At 31.9% G+C, this 25,000-nt stretch overlaps 1 protein-coding gene across 13 annotated transcripts in view; it reads right to left on the bottom strand.

Moving 5' to 3' along the window:
* Positions 1 to 25,000, bottom strand: part of LOC127072145 (general transcriptional corepressor trfA) — a 230,038-nt gene that overhangs the window by 19,429 nt on the left and 185,609 nt on the right. For 11 of the 13 annotated variants that reach the window (XM_051012359.1, XM_051012356.1, XM_051012365.1 and 8 more), the window contains one exon: positions 9,079 to 9,182. In XM_051012359.1, coding sequence (XP_050868316.1) covers positions 9,079 to 9,182 — 104 coding nt within the window. Of the gene's footprint in view, positions 1 to 1,710; positions 3,060 to 9,078; positions 9,183 to 23,705; positions 23,960 to 25,000 lie in introns of those variants that run through there. The other 2 variants (XM_051012367.1, XM_051012369.1) reach the window with 2 other exon arrangements.

The following is a 25,000-nucleotide window of genomic DNA, read 5'->3' as shown; positions in this document are numbered from 1 at the left end:
TTTCTTTTTTGTAAATCAATTATCACTTTCTCTCTCTCTCTCTTTTCAGGCTCTAATTAATTTTTTTTCCTTTCTTCTTCTTCTTCGATCCACGATCGAGAATAGTTACGTTCTTCTAATCTAAGAAAACATTTTTTTTACCAACACGATCTCGTCGATAAATTACCGATTAAGACTTATCAGATCTCTGAAAGAAATTCTCGAAAAAAGGAAAAACAAAAAAAAAAAAAAAGAAAATAATAAAATAAAACAAAAACGAACGATCAAATAGATCGAAAGGATCGTCGTCGAAGTTCATCGCAAAAGTTAGAAAGCGATATATCGTTTCTCTCTGGTACCTCTCCTTCTCTTTCTCAATTGGCTGTTCGACCCCAACCATCATCTCATCCCCCTTCTATCCTCTCCCCTCACCCACTCAATAATCTTTTTGTTATGTTCTCTCTCCGCACTGATTATCGCACGTCGCTACGTCGCTCGAGTAGTCGTCGAGCTTTATCGCGTATCCTTTGATATTTATTCGAGGCATCTCGTTTTATTGGGTACCTATGTAGACATACGTGGAGAATCGAAAGTCGTTGTTGTCGTCTTCGAGCATGGCTAAAAGTTTCTTCCTTCTTCGTTCGTTCGTTCATTCGTTCGTTCGTTCGTTCGTTCGTCCGATCAGTGCCGGCTAACCTTGTTAAACAACGTTTCCCTATCTCGAAGTTCTTTAATTTATATACGTCTACTTCCTTCTCGCGATAAACTCAGGGCACTCAGGGTCTCAGGGAAATCACGGATCATCAAGGGACACCGTCGTAACCAGGTCTATTTATCGATCGAGTGGGTGGATTTAACTGCACATGTTGTTTGACCATCCTTAGAGTTCCACTTCTTCGACTTTCACTTTCTCTTTCTATATATATATACACATACACACACACACACACACACACACACACACACACACACATATATATATATATGTATGTATCTATGTATCATATGTATGTATGTATATATTATATATATGTTATATAGATATGTATTTTATATATTTGTTATATATAAATATGTATGCTAGGTATATATGTATGTATGTATACATGTATATGTGCATGTATGTTTGTACGTATGTATGTTATTTTTTTCTTCTTGAGGTAGGAAAAAAAGAATAAAAGAAGAAAGACATTAAAGACAACACGCGTGTGACATGCGAATTAACACGATCGTTTCAAGGTTATCTAAAAGGATACCATTTAATGCTACTAATTTTTCTATCAAATCTATCGAATTTGACAGATACAGTGGTTCTCATGTTTTTGACAAAGTGATCGAATTCCTCATTCAGAATCCGTGTCTCTTTTTTGTTTTGTTTTATATACACGTGTGTATATATATTTTTTTTATTTCGTTTTATTTCAAAGAGATAGAGAGCATTTGAACGGTTACAGTGGTTCTCAAGTTTCAAATGCAGTGGTCCCAAAGTTTCTAAATTTCTTGACTCATTGTCAGAGTTAATTTCGTTTACATTCTGTTAATTCTATTTATTTTTCTTTCTTTCTTTCTTTTTTGTTGTAAGATAATAGATAATATTATATATACAGTGATCTTCATATCTCGTACATTAATATCATTATATTCTATTTTGTATAATTTTCTATCAATCATATGTCACAATGTTTTTTTTTTAAATTAATTTCTTTTTTATAAATTATAATCTTTTGTAAACGAAATATACACACATACATACATATATATATATTTTTACTTTCAGAAGATATAATAGAATATTCGACACGTACAGTGATTCTCCGGTTTCATCTAAGACGATCAAAACATAATACGTTACACGAAGCCCATTATTTTCATTATTTAACATAGCTATAAATTTTCGTTTTTATTTTCTCCAAAAATATAAAGAATAATATCGTCTCTCGTCGAGATATCAGATAGGTTACGTTTTACGTGATCTTCGAAAAAAAAAAAGAAAAAAAAAAGAAAGAAACCAAGCAAGCAAGCAGAAACAAAACAGAAAACAGAAACCAAAAAAAGAAAAAAAAAAAAAGAAAAAAAAACGGAAAAAACAGAAAGAAAGAAAGAAAGAAAGAAAGAAAGAAAGAAAGAAAGAAGAAACAGGAAGTCGGAAAAAAGTTAGTCGCATGAATAATTCTCGTGCTATGTAGGTGTAATTAAAAGGGCAAGCTGGGGACCAGTTTATCTAATCCGATTGGTCCCGTTTAAGGCTTTACCGGTTATCCAACCGATGCGATTTCAAATTCAACTTAACTAACTATCTGGGCGATCGTTCTTTGATGAAGCCGAGAGAGTAGAAAGAAAGAAAAAAATAAAGAAAAGAAATAAAGAAAAAAATATAGATAAAAAAAAGAGAGAGAGAGAGAGAGAGAAAGAGAAGAGATTTGAGTCCATTTGGGTGGGGTAAGGTGGGTTGGTTAAAGAAATATCTTTCGAATCCTTTTCCTACCCGAGTACAAATTAAGTATTTAAGATAATTAGCTGGTCCAACGCGCTTCTTTCCTATCCTTTGGCGAAAAGTCGCTGAGGAAAGAGACTTACTGTCTCTTTTTCTCAACTCTGTGTGAAAGAGAGTATCAGTTTATGTGTATGTGTCTGTGTGTGTGTGTGTGTGTATGTGTCTGTGAATGAGAGAAAAAGATAGAAGATGAGATCTTATCTTTTGGTAGAGACAGGCTCCAACGGATTCCCGTTTCTTTTTCGGGTGAGCTTCCATGGAAACTGATTTACGTGAACGTAACAGCTAACAAGAAGACGAGGAGACCAGGTTGCTCTCTGTTATTTTTAAGCTAGCCAATGAGATCTTCTTTAGAACGAAAACGTTGTCGTTGAAAGTCCAATTGGCCCGAATTCGAACACGTTCTTTCTCTCTCCGTCCGAAACTGATTCGAACGACTTTTATTTTTCCTTTTTTCTTTTCTCTTCTTTTTCTTCTTCTTCTTCTTTTTTTTTTTTTTTTTTTTGTCGGAGATCTCTTTCTTTTTTCTTTTTGTTATTCTTTTATGGAAATTTTCTTCTTTTTCCCACGAGAAAATCCGGGATTACTAAGGAATGTTTTATTTATGTTATATATATTTTTTTTATATTCTATATATATTATTTTTATATTATATATATGTATAAACAATAAAATTTGTATTGATTCTTGTGTACACATACTATGAATTTTTATAGGACACTTTGTAATAGTATTACAAAAAGTGAATGAAAGTTTTTTTCTTTGTTTTTTCTTTTTTTTTTTTTTTATAGATACCGTTGACAATAAATTTAATCATCGTATATGCATAATGCTGTACAAGTATAATTATATTATTCATCTAATTATTTATTTGTATTATTACCGTTATATAGTGTCCAATAATTCTGATAGCTAAAAGTAAAATTTGAAAGATATTTGATATAAATTAAATCTCGAGAAATTAAATTACACACGAAAAAAAAAGATAAATAAATAAATAAATAAGTAAATAATTCTCACGAATTATCACAAATTAGTATCGATTTTTATATATACAAAAAAAGTATCGATTTCTATAAAATATCCTATAATATTAAATAACTATCGATGTTTATTAATTTAATTCTTTTTTTTTCAGAACTACGATAATATAATAGCAGCAACCGTTGTCATAGTAATAGTAGTAGTAATAGTTAATTTTGTCCTACTAAGATTAACAAGTCCGACTAAACTAGCATGAATTTTGAAATCACGTCTAGTTAAATTCCAACTAACACGTCACTCTTTCTCTCTCTTCCAAACATACACACAAATACATACAAACATATATATATATATATATACATACATAGATATATATATATATATATATATATATATATATATATATATATATAGAAGAGTACGAGTCAGAAGTTGGAGCAAGTTTGAACTATTATAACACGAGCACAACAAATCCTACCGTAATAAGATTTCAAGATCGCTTACGACGACTTAATCAACTTTATCTGCTAAGCCCACGCGCATCGATGCTAACTTTCAATTAACTCTCTCTCTCTCTCTTTCTCTCTTTCTTTCTCTCTTTCTCACACTCACACTCTCACTCTCTCTCTCTCTCTTTTAGAGAGAAACTCGTATATATAAAGGAAACTAGCTTGAGCCACTTGTAACTCGTTTGAGATTTATAATCGTGTTCGGGTAAACAAAAAAAGAAAAAGAAAAAAATATAAGAAAGAAAAAAAGAATCAAATGGAAAAGATAGAACGAACGAAAAACAAAAAAAAAATGAAAAATAAAATAAATAAATAAAGAGTAGGCCGCAAGAAATAATCCCGTTTATCGATTAATAGACAAAAAAAAAAGATGATAAATGTATGCAGATGTGTGTGTATGTACGTATATCATACATCAAAAAAAAAAAAAAAAGAAAAAAGAAGTAAACTGTATGGAAAGTTATCGATGGGATTAAAACGTTTTTTCCTTTTCCTTCTTTTTCTTTGTTTTTTGCTTTTTTAATTTTTCTCGAAACTCATCCATTAATATGGATTATTAAAAAATCATTAAAATCGACTTAGACGTTAGATTGGGTACGAACGATCGTTTACTCGTTCGCTCGATCGATCGATCGAACGATCGATCAATATATTGATCGGGCACGCGTTACGATCAATACCATGAAATAAGATCATGTCGTCAAGAAGATATACATACATACTATATACACACACACACACACACACACACACACACACATATATAAAACATACACACATTCACATATTTTTACATCTCTTACTTCGAACCTGTTAAGAACGAAGAGAAGAAAGTAAAATAGGAAAAAAAAAAGAAAAAAGAAGAGCGATGGACTGAGGTGGATTGTTATGGTGGGGATAGGAAAAAGCCAATGAAAAAGCACAAAAATAATACACACACACACACATACACACAAACAGACAGATAGACAGTCAAAGACAGAGATAGAGATAGAGATAGAGAACATATATATACACATATATGTATATATTCACGTACGTACGTATATATGTATGTATGTGTTGCTACAGGGACGACGCTCATGGCATTCGAACGACCTTCGGATCTATTCTCGATATAACGTAATACCTAACCGGAGGACTTCCGTTCGAGTGTAAGTGCTCCATTTGCATCTATCGTAAGGCAGATAATCAGACCGTTCGCTTTCTCGCTACTGTACGTCTATATAGATACATACATACCTTTATACATACCTTTATAGATATACATACATATATACATAAATATGTATAGTAGTACCTATTCGAGTCTTGCAAACCGATCGACCGCCGAGTTCTTCGCATTCCATGTTACTTTCCTCCTCTCTCTTTACATCCTCTCCCCACCCCACCACCCCTCTCATCACTTGACCACCTCATCTCCTCCCTACCAACTCATCTAAGTCTCAGGCAACCCCAACCTCATCTACTTTTTATCTTATATGCTTCTTTTATTATCGTTTATCTATCTTTTTCTTTTTGCATGTATATTTCATTCTGTCTCTATCTTTATCTCTCTCTTTATCTAGCTTTCTTTCTCCTTCTCTCTTTCTTTCTTTCTCTCTCTTTCTCACTGTTTTTCTTATTAATGATGACGGTTCTCAAACGTAGAGAAAAAGAGAAAGAGAGAGAGAGAGAGAGAGAGAGTCTGATCGAATGTTTATTATAATTTATCGTCAAATAATTATAATAATAATAATAATAATAATGATGATGATGATAATGATGATGATGATGATAATAATTTTCTACGAAGTTTCTTTCTTTCTCTCTCTCTCTCTCTCTCTCTCTCTTCTTCTCTCTTTCTGATAAAGTCGAATGTTTCGATACGTATTATTTATTTATTTATTTATTTATATATTTCTTTAGTTCGTTTTTATGTTTTCTTTCGACGTCTTGGAATTAATAATAAATGTTATTGGGAATATATCGTTCATGACATATGATTTATAACTAGTATATTCCGTAACGCGGTAATGGAATCATGGAATTATATAGATATGTGAGTATATGTAGTTCTTGTATAGTTGGATGTACGTTCAGTATATTATTTATGTATTTAACAAACTTGATATCATTTTATCACGTATAATATAGATATTCATTCGTTATTATTATATATTTGAAAATTATTAATATATTTGTTTTTTTTCTTTCTTTTTAAATATTGATTTAATACCTGATCCGATAATTGTAATTATGTTAATGTTAATTATAGAGTATATCGATATTAATTTAATTATTTACATGAAATTTATAAGGTTATTTATAATAATATCATATAGTTATATATATCTGTATAATGTAGTTAATATATTTGTATTATATAAATTATATATATTTTTTTTTTAATTACGTGTGTATGTGTGTGTGTGTATGTATATACTTTAAAAGGAGATAAATATCAAACGAGACCATGTCACCATCCGACTCTTGACAGATCACGATGAAAGGGAGATGAATCGATATCTTTTAACACCTTCAAAGCGCCTGCCATCTCTCTTTTAAAAGATCATATCATCAGGCTTGTTAGGGATCATCTAACCCGATTTCAAATTCCTCATTATCAAATACTAATCAATTGGTGTCAGGGTTACCTATTTCATTATATATACGTGTATACGTACGTACGTATTTTTAAGACGAAATTATTATATAATCTATACATATAATTATATTTTTATAAAGTTTGTATTAAGTAATTCTTTTATACCCGTCTATATCAAAAATCTTTCATTTAATATATATAATAATTTTTATACATCGTTCGTAATGAAAAATTAATTACCCCGTAGCAACAATAATTTTAATTGTATGTTTGAAAAAATGAATTGCATATATCGCGTGAAAAATTTGTAGTATTATTTATATTATAACTATATATAAATAACGTATAAATATTAATGAAAATATAAATCATATATGCATATATATATATATATACACATAATTACATATATAAATATAATATAAACGATATTACAAATTTTTCGTATAATATAATTTACACACATATACACATATATACGAAGTTGGTTTTTTATTGGCCATCCAATTTTATCGATCATCCGATTGTCTTCCACATTCGTCTCCATAAATATCGACACCGGTAGATATTCGATTTTATTGATGGGATCCATGTAATCTTTTTTTAAGACCAAAAGAGAGAAATAGAAAACAGAAAGAGATATACATACATACACCTATCCATCCATACATACATACATACATACATACATACATACATACATACATACATACATACATACATACATACATACATACATACATACATACATACATACATACATACATACATACATACATACATACATACATACATACATACATACATACATACATACATACATACATACATACATACATACATACATACATACATACATATACATATATATATATATATATATATATATATATATATATATATATATAGCCGTAGGAAGAGGCAGAATCGCGATATTTGAGGCGAAGGATGCTTAATTGTATGAATAATGGAGCAGTCGTTCCGAAAAAAGTAACCAAGTTCCTTCGAATACCATAAAGGAAGCGAAGAAGAGTTGGGATAGGAAAAAAAAAGAGGAAGAAGAAGAAGAGGAGGTGGAGGAGGAGGAGGTGGAGGAGGAGGAGGAGGAAGAGGAGGAGCAGGAGGAAGGACAGAGAGTAGAGACAGCGAGAGTTTCAAATGCGAAGTAGGATTGGTGAGGTTCCAGAGAGGTATAGAGAGTAAGAGGATGGGATGGAGGGAAACAGGGGGAGTTAGGGAGTTAAAGGGATGGGTCGAGTAAAGGAGAAAAGAGTGTGAGGGAGGTTACACAAGTTGAACGAAGAGAAACTGTACATGCAGATCCAAGACACTCCATCCTTTTCCATAAACGAAACGGAGGATGATCTTACCATTGAACGTGTATTCCACTTTACAACTCTATCCAGTGAGTGAAAGAGAGAGAGAGAGAGAGAGAGAGAGAGAGAGAGAGAGAGAGAGAGAGAGAGAGAGAGAGAGAGAGAGAGAGAGAGACTCTTTTCTTCGAGTGATTTCTTTGAAACGACTTGCGGCTTAACAAATGTAAAATATTTTTTATTCTTTTATTTTCAAAAATGGAATACGATTCTTTCTTTGAATCTTTGAAAAAAGAGAGGAAAAATAATAATACAATTCGAGAGAAATAAATTTAGAGAGGATAAAAGAGAGGTAGAAAGAAGAATGAAGAATGAAGAAAAAAATAATAAAGATCGAAGCAGTCGCGACTTTATTAATTCGTTTTCTTCGTTTTTTTTTTTTTTTCTTTTTCTTTCCATATTAATGGTATTTCGTAATCGTTATCGATTACTGTATCGAGAGGAGCTAGCGTATTTGATACGAGAATTATTATTTGAAGTCCAAACGATAGTACGAGTATAGAATCCAGGATTAGCAGGGTTAATTCGATTTATAATTGTTGTATGTATATTATGATAATCGTTCTGTATTATAATTGAAACGTATTCCGCAACTGTGAAGGAGCCTAAAGAAACGAAAATAAGGACAAAAAAATAAAGAGTAAGAAATAAAAATAACGAAAATTTGTATCCCATTTGCAAGCAATCAATACGATTAACATTCGCGTCGATGGAACGTTTCTTTCTTTCTTTTTTTTGTTTTGGACGAATTTAAAAATTGTCTTTCCTTTTTTTTTTTTTTTTTTTCTAAGACCAGTCAATAACAGTAGACACAGGTGTATAACATTGGAATTGCGGTAGTAGACCTTGGGACAACTCCATTCATTGTGAGAGTTTAAGGTTAACCGAGTAATTCTTTCAATACATTGTATGTAAGTTGTTTTCGAAACGGCGATAAAATACACGTATATCTGGATATGGTTGGATAGAAAAACATAGAAAAACATAGGGAGAGAGAGGAAGAAAGAGAGATATACAGGTCGCGTGGCAAACTATTTTCCCTCATGAGGAATGTTGATAAATAGTAGACTGTTGGTGGAACAGACCATGATCGGTGAATTTTTCTTGTCGCCAAGTTAAAGAGCAACTTTTTCAATGGACGGCTTCACTTACCGAGCCATAAAGCAGACCGCAGGAATCCATGCAGAGGTAAAGGCAAGTCGCAACACCCTGGATCCTCAGTTGACCTCTCGACACCGAAGTCCTTTGAAAAATAGCTGCAAAAAGATAAAGAGTATATATATATATATATATATATATATATTGTATGTGTGCGTGTGTATACATACTATGTACGAGAGACAGAAAGGTAGAGAAAAAGATAATAAAAAAGGAAACGAACGAAGCAAAATCAAGCGAAACGAAACAAAATTTAAAAAAGAAAGAAAAGAGTAACAACAATAATAAAGAAAAAAAGATGAGGTATCAGATTTACCATATAGGTACCATCGAAATTATGAGGTCCCCCATAATATATTACACGTGTATATATATATATGTATACATATATATATATACATACATATATATACATACACAGTGGTAATAATTTTGATCATCTTAAATATCTTTTTAAATATATAACGTATGGCCTAACTTTGTATAGAAATTTGATTTAACCTTTAACATCATTATTTCGCATTTACTTTACATCATTATTCCGCAGTTACTTTACATCATTATCCCGCGGTTAGCTTAAACCATTTATTCCGCATTTAGCTTACACCATTATTCCGCGCTTACATTGCGTTTATTCCGGTACTTTTACTCTGCCCTTACCTTACACCATTATTATCTGTATGAAAGCGCGAAATAATGGTGCTAGGAAACCTAAGAAACCATAAAATCTCTTACCATTACTATTTAACATTAACCTTACTACAGTTTTACAATTGGTCACACGTGTACATGGTATACTACGTTGTTTTCCTAGTAATTATTATCTATTTCTATCAAAATATCTTCTAAACTGTAATAACTTACTCAACCTATATATTTCTTTTTAATCCTTTTTCTTTTTTCTTTCTCTTTCTTTTCTTTATTTTCTTTATTTATTTATTTTTTTTTTATAGAGAACACCGAACATCGAGCGACGATCGATCGGCCGCAATAAAGGACATGATTCCGTGTAAAAAAAAAATCGTAGTACACTCGCATATGTCCTTTACACTAGATCTACTTACGGACAATAAAAAAAAGAAAAAATTATAATACTCTTATATTATAGTTCCTTTCCATTTTTCTCTCTTAGTATTCACCGTATCGTACGATTTTTGTTAACAAAGTTGTTTCTTCGTAGCTTTTGAAAAAAAAAAGAAAAAGCAAAGAAAAGGAACGCAGATATTTTCGAGATGATCAATGTTATTGGTCTCTCGCCCTGTTATAGTCTCTTTCGCGGTAAATAAATTTTGTTAGTAAAAGAGAGAAAGAAAAAAAAAAAAAAGAAAACATGTAAAAAAAAAAGAAAATGAAAAGAAAAATCCTTGTGCAAAGGATCGTCTTGTGTCCATCTTTTTTTTCTCCTTTTTTTTTACACTCGCAAAATATCTCGACTCCTTTATCTCCGTTAAGAAGAAGATCCATAGATCTTCGAGCGAGACGAACGACATCGTTCGAAGATATTAATTCAAAATCTCTCTCTCTCTCTTTTTTATTACTGTTAGGTGACACTGTTGCGTTCAACATTTTTTTTCAATACAATTTAGTATCGATTATTTGAATTATCGAAAGAAACTAGACGTATATATTGAAAACGATATTTCAGTATAGTAATACGATCAGTAATAGTATAAGATCTCATCAATGAAAACAATTTAATCAGATTAAACAAGATTTTATTTTATTGACAATTTGATTAATTGTAATTCGGTGCACAGGGGGTGGATTTGAATGGAGGCAAAAAGTCTCGAGGTGTTTTTATTTCTCTCTTTTTTTTTGTTTTTCGTTTTTTTTTTTCTCTTAAATCGAGATCAGACTTTTCGCCGATTGATCTTTTCTTTTTTTTTCTTGTAATTTCGATCACAATCGTCTAGTAGCTTTTGTACCTGTTTGGATAAATCCTGACCTTTGACCCGCCCAATAAGTATTTATCTATTTCCTAATCTAGTAACTTTCGATTATATAAAATTTTGATCGGTTAATAAACTTTTTGTTCCCACGATCTAGGACCTTTTTAGCTTTCAATGTAGTAACTTTTAGTTCACCCTATACAGCAGTAGACTCAAGAGAGTCCTTCGAAGGAATTGATATTTAGTATTGTCGAGAAGTCTTATTTGATGGGGCAGTTGTTAGCGTGGTAAAGGATGACCTTGAACGAGGTAGTCCCATATCGCGAAAGTAACGCGATCGGAGTAGTTAAAGAAGAATAAGAATAAGAGGAATAAGAAGGATAGGAATAAGAAGAATAAGAATGAGAAGTAGAAGAATAAGAAGAAGAAGAAGAAGAAGAAGAAAAAGAAAAATAAGAAGAAGAAGAGAAGAAAGAAGAATCGTTAACTCGGTGTCGTAATACGATGTTACATTCTCCAGGAAGGAATACTCTCTCTCTCTCTCTCTTTCTTTCTCTCTTTCTCTCTCTTTCTCTCTTTTTTTGAATCGAGCTTAAGTGGAGACCATTAAAAGAAGAAGCTCCGTAAAAATGGCGGATGGCAAGATAACGCGCGTGCTTACAATGAGAAATCGCCCTTGTTATAGACGAAGAGAGAGAATGAAAGTTAAAGCGTTAGTATGCGTATGTATTTATATGCGTGTGTACGTGAGAGAGAGAGAGAGAGAGAGAGAGAGAAAGAGAGAGAGAGAGAGAGAGAGAGGTAGTAAAACTCAGCGGTACGTTTAAAGCCAAGTACCTATCTTTCTCTTTTTTTTTACGATGATAAAGAAAGACAGAAAGAGAAAAAGAGAGAGAGAGAGAGATGGATAGATAGATAGTAAAAGAGAGAAAGAGAGAGAGAGAGAGATAGATAACAAGCTGTTCTAAGCACAATTAGGTAGAAATAATCGTGCTTTGCCAAGGTAGAATCCAGGCTGCTGTTGTTAGTTATCCCTACCATCTGGTTGGAAAATCGATGATGATAGGATCTCCACCGAAGGTATTATTACGATCAAGAGAGAGAGAGAGAGAGAGAGAGAGAGGGAGAGTAAGAGAAAGAAAAAGAGAGAGAGAGATATCCATATTACTCTGAAGAAGAGAGTACCAAGAGTACCAACCGATCCTAAAAGAAGAAAGGGATGCCCGCTAATCGGTGCGGCACGATTTCTAAAGGGAGGAGGGCACCATGATTGCATGTCTTATTGAAATCAAGTTACGCGATTCCTGTTCACGGCTTTATAGAGATTTTATGATAAGCTTTATGTGTAGTCGAAAGAAGTATATATGTGTGTATGTGTGTGTGTATGTATATGTATATGTGATAAAAGAATATTTTTTTTATAGTATACTTATAAATGTATATATGTGTATGTGTTTTTTTCTATATATATATATATATATATATATATATATATATATATACATGTATGTGTGTATGTATTTATGATATAATACATGGTTTGGTACTTTAGTCCGAAACACCTCGGATACTTTCAAGGGTAATTTTAAAAATCAATTAGTAAACTCCTTTCGAAGAGATTTTTTTCCAGATTAATTTTTTTTCTCGACATTTTTGTGATCTTTTTTCCTTTTTCTTTCTTTTCGTTCTTTTCTTTGAGATCATGCAGAATTGCAAGTTTCCGTAGGGACGTTTCGTTCAAACCTGGTATCATAAATATCATTATTATTATTTTTATCGATAAAATTATCTATATATACTTATACGTGCATGCATATTTATAATATATATATATCGAAAGTATATTTGAATATATACATTATATTTATGATAATACATTTTACAACGATAACCTCACATATTATACAATTTCATATAATACGAATTATCAATATAATTATACTTATGATATAAATATATATATATACATACATATATACATTTAACTACTATGTCCCGTCACGTGACCCACGTCAAAAAAAAAAAAAAGAAAGAAAAAAAAACGAAAAGAAAAAAGATAAGTACGAATACAATTTTCCTTTACTACTTCCTACATTTCTGATCCTACATCAAGAGTATAAAATAGAACGCATAAGTTATCCATTAGAACAGCCGTGTAACGCGTCTATCTATTTCTCCCTCTTTCACCCCCCCCCTCTCTCTTTCTCTTTAAAACGACACAGCTTTCACGTTATACGCACATAGAAAATATATTGAACTCCGATTTTCTCTTTGATCGATCGTTCGATCGAACTGTTAATTAATTCCTAGAGTAATTTCCCTATCGGACCGAGCTCAAAGTAGGGGAGGGAGGTGGGAGGAGAAGGAGGAGGAGGAGGAGGAGGAAGAAAGAAATAAAAAAAAGAATGAGAGAAAGAAAGAAAGAAAGAAAGAAAAAAAAACGAAGGAAAAGAAAGATAATGAGAGAAAAAAGTAAAAAAAAAAAAAAAAGAAAAAAAGAAAACGAAGAAAAAAATAAAAGGAAACGAAAAAGATAGAGAAGAACCAAGATGGCCGATCAAGTACGAGCACAGTTACTTTTCTACGAAGTTGGTAAACGGTGACATCGTTTCTGAAAGCTGCATAAGCTTTCTGATATGATCTTATATACATATATACATACATATATATATATATATATATATATATATATGTGTACATATATAGGTATATAGATCATCATCAATCTATATTCATCCACTCTTCGATCATTATAATCGAGGTAAATGAGTTCCTCTTCTTAAGACGATACGAAAGGAACAAGAGAAACGAAGAAATCCAGTTCGATGTCTCCTCATCCCTTCTCTCTCCAACCCCCTAGCCCTCACTCTTCCCTCTTTCGGCATACCGCGTATTAACGAGCATGATAAATACATATATATATATATATATATAAATGTGTGTATATATATATATATATATATATATATATATATATATATATATATATATATTTAAGATTAATGTGTCGAGCGTGCGATAAATTACAATAGCCTACTTCGTTTTATGGTTGTATGTTAATATTATTATACAGGGCGTCTCATTTTAAACAATATCATTAAAAATCTCCAATCCCATCGGTTTTATTAAAAAATGTTTTCAACAAAAGTTGTAGATAATTTCGTTACGAATCCAACGAGTACCAACAATGTACCTTTCCATCGACATCTTTTCGAGTTATCGCATCTTGAAGTTTACACGTAACTCCGTAATCGAAATAATCTTCTTTACGACGGATTTCAACGACGTCGTACTTTTCAACGATATACAAATTTCGTACATGTATGAAATAAATAATAAATTAAAAATAAATAAGGAAAATAAGGTGAAAAGAAAAGAGAAATAGATTAAAGCAATCTATTGAATTCAATCGATCGATTGAATTCAATGTTTACTTAGGAATATTGATCGCATCATTGAGATTCTATGGCTTGTTAAACTTCTAATCACCATAACTCGATAAAATGTCGATGAAATGATAGAGTGTGGGTATTCGTTCGATTCGTATTGTCATTATCTACAATTTTCGTTGGAAACATTTGTTCGTAATAACAATAGTATATGAGATATTTGATCAGAGAGTTTGAAATGAGACACCCTGTATAGGTACATTCAACGTGATTTAGTTTGAAAATATGTATATGTAAATCGATCTTAGCTGTATCGTTAAAGATCAATGATACCATTTATAGGTGTGGAGAGATCCTTCTCGTCCAATAAAAAAAAGGGAAAAGATAATGTATAGAATTATTAAAGACTATAATGATTATTTATGAGGCTTGATGAAACATCTCGTGGAGACTGTTAAATCGATGATAAAGCAAATGTATGAAGGATTGTGATAATTTTCTTTTTTCATTTTATACATATGACATAGACGAGAGATCAATCGAACGAATCGTGCCGCCATTTTGTTTCTTTTCTTCCCTTTTTTGGTTTTTTCTTTCTTTCTTTCTTTTTTTTTTTTTTTTTAATCGGTACGAAAGAAGTTTACCTCGAAGAAAGATTCTGATTCTCACTCTTGAAGATGTATCGTTCGTATTTAAGTATATACAACTCGAGACATTTTTCTCGATGTGTATGTGTATATATATATATATATATATATATATATATATATATGTATATACACATTGAACACTCAGGTATATACATAGATGTATGTACAACGCACATACCTGCTGCAAGTCGGATGCGAGTGCATCACGGCAAAGTGCAGTTAACGACCTCCTCCTGTTAACGAACGTCAGCGGCTCTAATTGAGTCCCTGCATCGTTTCACGCACAGTTCGCTTCGACTTTTATTATATCCGTTCTCTTTCTATTACTTTTCTAACCCTTCTATTTTTTTCCCTCTCTTTTCCTTTTCATTCCATAACATTCGTCCGTTCCGGAACCATTTTGAAATTTAATATCAAATATATTTCTTTTGCGGTACCGTCAAATTATTTTCTTGTCATCACAGAACCCTTTGTTGATTGATGAGCAAACTCGTCTTTTAAATCTTTTAAATATCATGACGTTTTGAAAATCAGACGAGTGGATACGACTAAATTGCAAATGATAAATTAAATTAAATTTTGATCGATCCGATAATTCAATCCTGAATTTCTAATTTCTCTTTTTCATTTGGGCTATCTCAAAATTGTGCGGAACAACATTTTGACATTTGTAATCGTAATATGTTAGGAATCGATAAAACGTAATTATTTAAATAATTATTTAAATAAAAAAAAAAAGAAAAATTGTGTTAACAAATTCGTTCGAAAAGAAATATTTATCGAGTGAATTTTTTATTCTAAGATTACAAATTAATATCCACAGCAAAACTGTGGCGGTGTCCGTTCAACAGAAGTTAGCGATTTGGGGTGTCCTTTTTAACGACATGCCTGACGATTTTTGATATCGTTGATAGTCTCAAAAAAAGATCATCAGATGCCTCATCAAAAAATGTTCGAACATAGCCAAGACGAATTTATTCTTAGAAAATTTAACCTTGTCGAAAATTTGGACGTATGTACACGAAACGAATCTTTAACTTTTTAACGTACGCACCGCTCTATCGGTAATTTTCGTTCGTATAAAAAAATAATTAAAAATATACAAGGCGTAAAAAGAAGATGTAAAAACATACGAGAAAATGACAAAAAAATAAAAGTTCCTAGGTAATTTTAAAAATCGATCAATCCTACTAATCAAGACCAATCAATCCAATCATTTCCCTTATTATTTTTTTCCTTCAGATTTCAAGAGTAGATCAAATCGATTAAAAAAAAATTACATAGGAATTTTTCGTCCTTTTAAAAAATTTTTGATCGACTCCACCCTGCTCCATCTACCCAAACCTGTATTATAAATCAGGTACGAAAATGTAACTTTATATATATACCAGATCATTGCAGAGAGATCTGGTTAAACGCATACTAGCTATAGTATAACGAAATACCTCGATCCTGAGAACACGTTTACTTGCATACACCAGTTAGCAGAGTTGCAGTTTCTGTTGGAATGGATACAAAGCTGCACGGTCAGTTACAGATAGGTAGCTAAAGGGTTAACGAAGAATTTGAAGATCTATACAAAGACGACGACGAGGAATGTCGTTCGGGATCGATGTTCTCTTGATACGTGTACATATATGTAGGTACGAGATCGAGAAGGAAATGGAGACATCAACGGAAGAAATTGAAATCTTGTAAAAAGAAAAGAGAAATCCTTAATCCATCTTGAGAAAACCTCTATCTCTTTCTTTATCTGTTTCTTTATCTGTCTCTCTTTCTCTCTCTCTCTCTCTGTTGAAGTTTCGATACTCGTCGATCTGGTATGAGGAGGAGGAGGTCTTTAAAAGGACACCTTTTAAAAGACTCCGAATCTCATGGAATATTCATTACCATCATTATATTCCATGGTGGGGTGTTGTGGGGTGGGTTAAGTATAAATGGGTGAGAGGTAGGTGGGGGACAAAGTGGGGGAAGTGCCGCCAGTAATTACTAATGAACCAAACGACATTCATCTCTCGTTCGATCGGCCTATCACTGAATTACAAATACTAACGTATGTATGTAACACCCGTGAAACGGGTATCTTGTGTTGGTATATATAGGTATATAAACCGTACCATGTAGTTACATGCGATCGTTCGTAACGGTATCAAGGTATGTACCGAGAAATCGATATATTCGGGGTGAGGGAGGGTGGAGGGTGGTAGGGGGAGGGGCTTAACGATACATCGACCTCTTTCTTTCTATTTTTATTCGTTATTTCTTTTTCCTTTCTTTTTTTCTCCTTTTTTTCTTTCTTTTCTTTCTTTCTTTTTTTCTCTTTCTTTTTCGATCGTCGGGTTAATGATCGTCGGTGATAACTATTTCAAAGTCTTAGATTTATCGTTCGATCTCAAGATACGAAATTCTCGATAATTAGAAACTGTTAAGAAATATATGGTATTCCTATCGGCAGAGAGTATTAGGGTTAGTCTTGAAAAATATATGGGACACCTTGAAAACCTTGATAACCATAATACCACCAGGACGATAAATTCAATGTTATTTCTGAGTCTACATCGTGCCAGACGATAACACAAAAGTATCGAATTTTTACGAAAATCAAATCCGGTTAAAGTGGACCACCGATTATATTAAACAGGGGGGACACTTTGAAACGTTTGCTTGATAACTATAATCGATAAGAAAAAAAGAAAAAATCGAATATATATATATATATATATATATACGCATACGAGGACATCGAATTATAAATGTTCCTGCTACCGAGTGATAACAAAAGTTTCGAACATTTTTTTATCTCCCCCTTTTCCATCCCCTCGTGCTCCCATTTCAAGAGAATTTTAACATTTTGCGAGAAGATACGGAAATCGGATCCGGTTATTGGTGGACAACCAATTATGGGACACCTTCGGAACCTTGACAACTACTAACGATAAAAAAACACGAAGAAAAACACAAATGAAACGTTCTTTCGATCCCTCGTCAAACATGGCAAACACGAAAATTGTCCATTTATTTTTCTTTCCTTTCTTTTTGTTTTCTTTTCCTTTCTTTTTTTTCTTCTCCCCTCCCCTCAGAAATTTTAACATTCCGCGAGAAGATACGGAAATCGAATGCGGTTAATTTGGACCACCCTGTATAATTAGTACGGTAACTGGATTGCTACGTATATCTCTCTCAGTTCTTTTGAATCTCTGAGGTTCTATGGTGTGTTCCACCATTGGTCCATCGGATTCGTTGCATATTGTATTACTCTGGATAATGTTTAACGAGTCCAGCTGCAAGAGCAAAGAGAAAGATAGAAAGAGAGATAGATAGAGATAGAGAGAGAGAGAGAGAGAGAGAGAGAAAGAGAGAGAGAGAGTGAGAGAGAGAGAGAGAGAGAGACTACGCTCGGTTTAACTTCGTCCAATTAGAGTGCCTGTGTAAACTGATACGTCCGTAATTAAAGACTTTTTATCATCGGGTATGGCAACTCTACTGCTTCCATGAGATAGTCCCAAGTAATTTCTGATTACATCGGCAACGAATAGTGGCAAATCGCAAAGGTTTTGATAGCAATCTAATTTCAATGCGAAATTCGCAGTATCAACCGAGTCGTATACTCCTGACTATAAATGTATATGTGTATTTATGTACACACACATATATATATGTATGTATGTACGTATGTATGTATTTATGGACGAACGAATGTATTTATTGTATGTATGTATGTATGTATGTATGTATGTATGCAATTATGTACGTATTTATGTATATATGTATCTATCTATGTATCTGTTTATCTATCTATCTATGTAGGTATGTATGTATTTATTTATTTATTTATGTGTGAGTAGGTATTTATGTGTTACGATTCGCGCATAGGGGATCGTTAAATACGAAGTAATACGGCTATGATAAATGTCGAAATATTTCATGGGAAGGGATCCTGTGTGAAAGTTAAAATCAACGGGACTGGCCTTTGCGCCGATCGTAACTTTAATGGTTTTATGGGAATAAGGTTAATAAAAGAAAAAAAAAAAGAAAAAAAGGAAAAAGAAAAAGAATAGAAAGGAAAAGAAAAAAAGATGGAAGAAAGGAAAAAAGAGAAAAAGATATAATGAAAACTTTCGTACGGACTTTTTCTCTTTTTTTTCTTTGTTTTTTTTTTCTTCTTTCTTTTTCTTTTTCTTCTTTTCTCTTTGTTCAAACGAAAATGCTATAATATATGTATATATCCATGGTATTTGTTTCGTTGATATCTTGCGTGTTTATTTTTTAATCAAATCGAGTTTACTCTTCAATCAATTTCGATTAAATTATTCCATGTAATTTTAAGCGCGTATATCGAACGTAAATTAATTTTTCAAAAAATGCTTTTGTAACAATTTTTTTTCTTTTCTTCTTCTTTTTTTTGTCTTCCCTTGGATAAGTCGTACTATCATACATTTTACTTTATTTTCCGCGTAATTGATTTTTCTCTCTTTTTCATTTCTCTTTTCTCTGTCCAAATTCAAGAAAATCTTGAGTCGTATACAATCAAAATAATTTTTTATTATGTAGATTGAAAAAATAATTAGAATTGATACTGTGCAATATTAGAGATCATTATCTTTTTTAGATATAACAAAATATTGAGTTATATATAACAATTATATGCAACAAAAATTATATCACATACATATATCTATACGTGTATCGTATTAAAAACGATTTCATTAAAAAATACAAGTCTGTATAAATATATATCAAAATAAATAACCATGACTATTTATCGAATAACTCATCCAATAAATTCTCAATTTTACAATCGTTACTTTCCTAGAGAAACACATACACAACACACAAAACACAAATATATATATCCAGTCGTTAGAGAAGATTAAAATTATTTCAAATTCCCAATTGAATTACTCCCAATCGAGAGCGATAAAATAGAAAAATAAAAAAAAATAATAAAAATAAACCAAAACAAAAAAAAAAAGAAAGAAAGAAAAGAAAAGAGGAGAAAAATACGATAAAGAGAAAAACAAAAAAAAAATAGAACGAAAAGAAGAGAAAGGAAAAAAAAAGACGATGAAAAGAAATGACGGAGATAAAAGAAGAAGGAGGGAAGAACGAAAAAAAAAAATAATAAATAAATAAATAAATAAAAAACAGAAAAGAAACAGAAGAAAAAAGAAGAAGAAGAAGAAGAAGAGAAAAGGAAAAGAATACGTGCCAAATCGCACGAGGTTTCTTCTCACGAACATGAACGTATACACTTGCTTGAGCTTACATATATACACACACATATAAACAAACAACTAATACATACATATATATATATACGTACACAAACGAATACGGAAACAGAGTCAGGACAGACAGAGATCACGCGTGTATCTCTATCTAAACGATTACGTAGGAGCCTGGAGAATACGCGAAACCCTCTCGATCGACCTTCGTTCATTCTCAGAAGAGATTTCAACCGGCACGTTTTTAATATCCGGCCACGCGTATCCAACCGAGCCACGCGCGTATCTTCGATCCTGATCGAGCGTAGATCTCGATATTAATAAAAAAAAAAAGAAAAAAAAAGAACAATTCTTTTCTGTATACAAATGGACACTATTTTTTTCACGAGAAAATCTTTATTTCGACATTCAAAATGTTTCGTAGGTATTATTATCAACGCCTATATTGTTTTTTTTAAATAAAGATAAGAGAAAGAGGGAGAAAGAGAGAGAGAGAGAGAGAGAGAAAAAGAGAGTAAGATCATGGCAAAGTTTTGATGTTAATGATGGAATTTGAAAGATTTTTCTGCGACGATCGTGTGGAAATTATTTTTTTTTTGTATATATAGATATTATAATTGAAAATAAATTCATTTGTTAATTGAATTATTAAAGTGAAATAAATGAAGTTATAAATGTCAAGCTTTCTTTCGATTTATTTAAATTTTTATTAAATAAATGTAAGAGAGAGAGAGAGAGAGAGAGAGAGAGAGAGAGAGAGAGAGAGAGAGAGAGAGAGAGAGAGAGAGAGAGAGAGAGAGAGAGAGAGAGAGAGAGATTATGGCCATATCTAATTGAAAAAGAAATAAAATTATATACATATACATATATATATATATGTATATATATATATATTTTATAGTTTTGTAAATAATTATGTTTAACGAGAAAATTCGATTACTATCTCTCTCTGTCTCTCTCTCTTTAATTCTATCTCTCTTTTATATCCTTATTCAACGTATAACAAGTTATAACTTTCTCGTAATCCGCGATTATTACTTTCATACGGATTTATATCAGCCATTTAGAAGGAATTTACAACGGTACCATTTATAACATCCATTAGAACGGACAAATCATTTTCTAACGAATCTCAGAATCCTTTTCATCGTTATTATTATCTTGAGATACATATCCATGTATTTATATATTCATATATTTATTAGAAGACAAATTCATTTATTTAATCGTTTACTGTTTCTTTTTCTTTTTTTTCAACAAACCACCATTAGATAGTATTTAGTAACAAATAAAGAAACAAATAAAGAAGAAGAAGAAGAAGAAGAAGAAGAAGAAGAAGATGATAATGATAACGATAATGATAATGATAACGATGACGACGACGATGACGACGACGACGTTTTTGTAGCGCCAGTATTATTTACGTAATCGACTCGTTAATACCATTCTAACGAGACTAATTACCAATTAGCTAATAGGATTACGGTAGTGCTTGATATATAAGCTATGAGATTGAAAAGAGAAAATGAGAGAAAGATAGAGAGAGAGACAGAGAAATAGAAGAAGATACATTTGATATATGCAATTACGTCAGTATCTTTTCTTAGTACTATGAAGTTAAACAGAAAAGGATAGATAGATAGATAGATTAAATAAATAAATAAATAAATAAATAGATAGATAGATAGATAGATAGATAGATAGATAAAAAGAAAGAGAAAGAGAGAAAGAGAGAGATTTAAATCGATGAAAAAGAGGGAATAGAACGATTTATTATGTTGCCCGATCAAATTTATGCTCATCTGATTAAATTCCAAAATGTCGGGACTCGAATGAAACCGCTCTTGGATCTTCCCTTTTCTTTCTCTCTTTCTCTGTCTGTCTTTCTCTGTCTTTCTCTATCTATCTATCTATCTATCTATATATATATATATGTATATATGTATATATATTTCTCTCTCTCTCTCTCTCTCTCTTTGACTAAAAGAAGAAAGCGTATCTCGTAGCAAATTAGCGTTGATCTCGGTTCGGGTTAAGTGGGAACTAAAAACTTTAACGAGGACAAATAACTGTTGAGGTTGATGCATAGTCCCTACACCCGTTACTCTTGTTGTCGCTTTAAGACGTTGATTAGATCCGAAAGTTATGGGACCCGAAGAGATTTCACGACTCAGATCGTAATCCGAACGTGACCGTGAAGAGAAAGAGAATCGAGACGCGAGATCCGAAAAAGGAAAATAGAAAACAAGAAAAAAGAAATGGGAGGCAGAAAAGAAAGGAAAAGAGAGCAAAAATTTAAAAAAGAAAGAGAAAAGAAAAAGAAATTGAAATGATCGGGCCTAAAGAAAAAGAAAATAGATTTTTAATTGGCTAAGAAAATTTATTAAGAATGATTTTGTGAGGGTTTAACTACCCTTGTTCTGTAATTCATCCTTTCTTCTTTCTCTCTCTCTCTTTTTTTTTTTTTTTTTTTTTTTTTTTTTACGTTTCTTTCAACGACGTTAAGAAATTTCTTACGAAGTAGCAATATATATGTGTGTATATGTATATTATGATGTCCTTTATCACGTATATGTGTGTGTACGTGTATATATACATATATATACATTTCTACGAGTGATTTTACAAAATTCAACTTCCTACTACGCAGCAATTTTTATCACGATCCTTCAATGACGTTGCGAAATTTTTTTTTTTTTGCAAAGTAGGTATATATGCATACTGCTATGTGTATCCTTGACGAAGTACGTATGTGTGCGTATGTAAAAATTTCTATGAACGATTCCTCTTTTGCAGCAAGTTCTATTAATTATTTTCCTTTAATGAACGAGTTGAGAAATTTTTTTTATTGAACGAAATAGATATATACGTATATGTGGTGTCCTTCATGAAATATTAATCTTTTCTTATATATATATATATATTTTTTTGAACGTTTCCATAGAGTCCAATTCTATTCTGCGATCCTTTTTCATTACGTTAAAAAATATACAAATGTTTTTATATTTATCTTTTATAAAGTATATATATATAAACACATATGAAAAAGATACTTGTATTATGGTGTCCTTTACGAAGTATCAATCTCTATACATATATAAATCCTTATACATAATTCCATACGTTCTAATCTCATTCCGTAGTCCTTTTTTGTTAGGTAAAAAAATATTTTTCTCCTTTACGAACTATATAGTATATCAAAAATATGAGTGTCTATATAGTAATCCATCTATAGTCCAATTCCAAGACGCAGTTCTTTTTTTCTAAATTTGCAAATATTTTTCTTCTTTATAAAATATATATATATATATATATAAATCTGTGCATTTGTGCATACTGACAAAAATATAAACACACACCTACATACATACATACATATATATATATGTACACAGTGTCGTTCAATTCGATGCAGAACGTGATTCGAGGCGACTGAGTTAGGAGTGTCAAGAAGAAGAGGCCACTAACCCGAGGTTATGTCACGACGAAGAGGCTCGAAGTGTCGCTTGCCTTGTGCCTTTTGCTTCTTCATCTTCTTATTCTTCTTCTTCTTCTTGTTCTTCTTTTTATTCTTACTCTTCGCCGTTCTTCTTCTTCTTCTTCGTCTTCTTCGTCTTCGTCGTCGTCGGAGACACGGACACTCCTTCTTATGTCGGATGTAGAGAACGAAACCGAAAATAGAAGAGCCTGTTGACGATTCTAACTCGTGTGTTGCGAACTGTGTTCTCGTCTCTCACAATGAACCCACACCACCCTTTTCCCCTTACACCCCCTCACCCAATCTTCCCCTTCCATCATCATTCTTTCTTAATTATATATACATCACAGTTGTAACAATATTTTCACTACTAATTGATTATCACCGATAAATCTGTTTAACAGGCTCTCTCTTTCCTTTCTCTCTGAGAATAACATCGACCTACCCACCTATCCACCCACCCACCCTATCTATCTATCTATCTATCTATCTATCTATCTACTTACTTATCTGTCTCTCTTTTTCATTTACTTATATAACACAACGATTCTTTTTTTCTTTCCTTCAATATTATTTGCTTTTCACCGCAATGAATATATTTATACGACCGGATAATAATTGATCTGAGAAATGAAAGTACGTCGTAAGTTCGGTGTTTGCTTTTATTACGATCGATCGATCGATCGATCGATTGATCGGTTCATTGATATCTATTAATACCATTAATCCAATGATCTCGTACGGAATGTGAACGAATAAATGTGGGATCGTTAATTCGTGTATTAAGGGGAATATTATGGGTTATCAAGAGAAATGTATTTCAAAAAAAAAAAAGAAAAAAAATAGATAAAATTATATAATAAGAAATTGGATGTTCTCGTTAAAAATTTAGATTCAAATGGATATCAAATTTGGAGTTTTAAGAATAATTTTCTCGATCGTAGTTTTGTCAGTGTATCCTGGAAACGTCTCGACAAAAGACCTCTCTCTCTCTCTCTCTCTTTCTCACGTTAACTCTCTAATTTTCTTTCTCTCTTTCTCTCGTTCTCTCTCATCGAGTATTCGAGTATTCGTGCTAGACGTTGGAACGATGCCCGGGATGAATTTGGACGGACTAATTGAAGAAGTTCCGCGCTCCGGAATCCGAGTTTTACTTCAACTCTAGTATTACTTCAACGAAGATTTTAGATAACTTTCAGACCGTCTCCGTTCTTCTTAGCTAATACTTAATAATAGAATTATATGATATAATGATGAGTAATACGATGGATGTTTGACGCTCTTC

Source organism: Vespula vulgaris, chromosome 24 (genome assembly GCF_905475345.1).
Source record: "Vespula vulgaris chromosome 24, iyVesVulg1.1, whole genome shotgun sequence".
NCBI classification, from domain to species: domain Eukaryota; kingdom Metazoa; phylum Arthropoda; class Insecta; order Hymenoptera; family Vespidae; genus Vespula; species Vespula vulgaris.
This window is presented reverse-complemented; position numbering and strand designations above follow the sequence as displayed.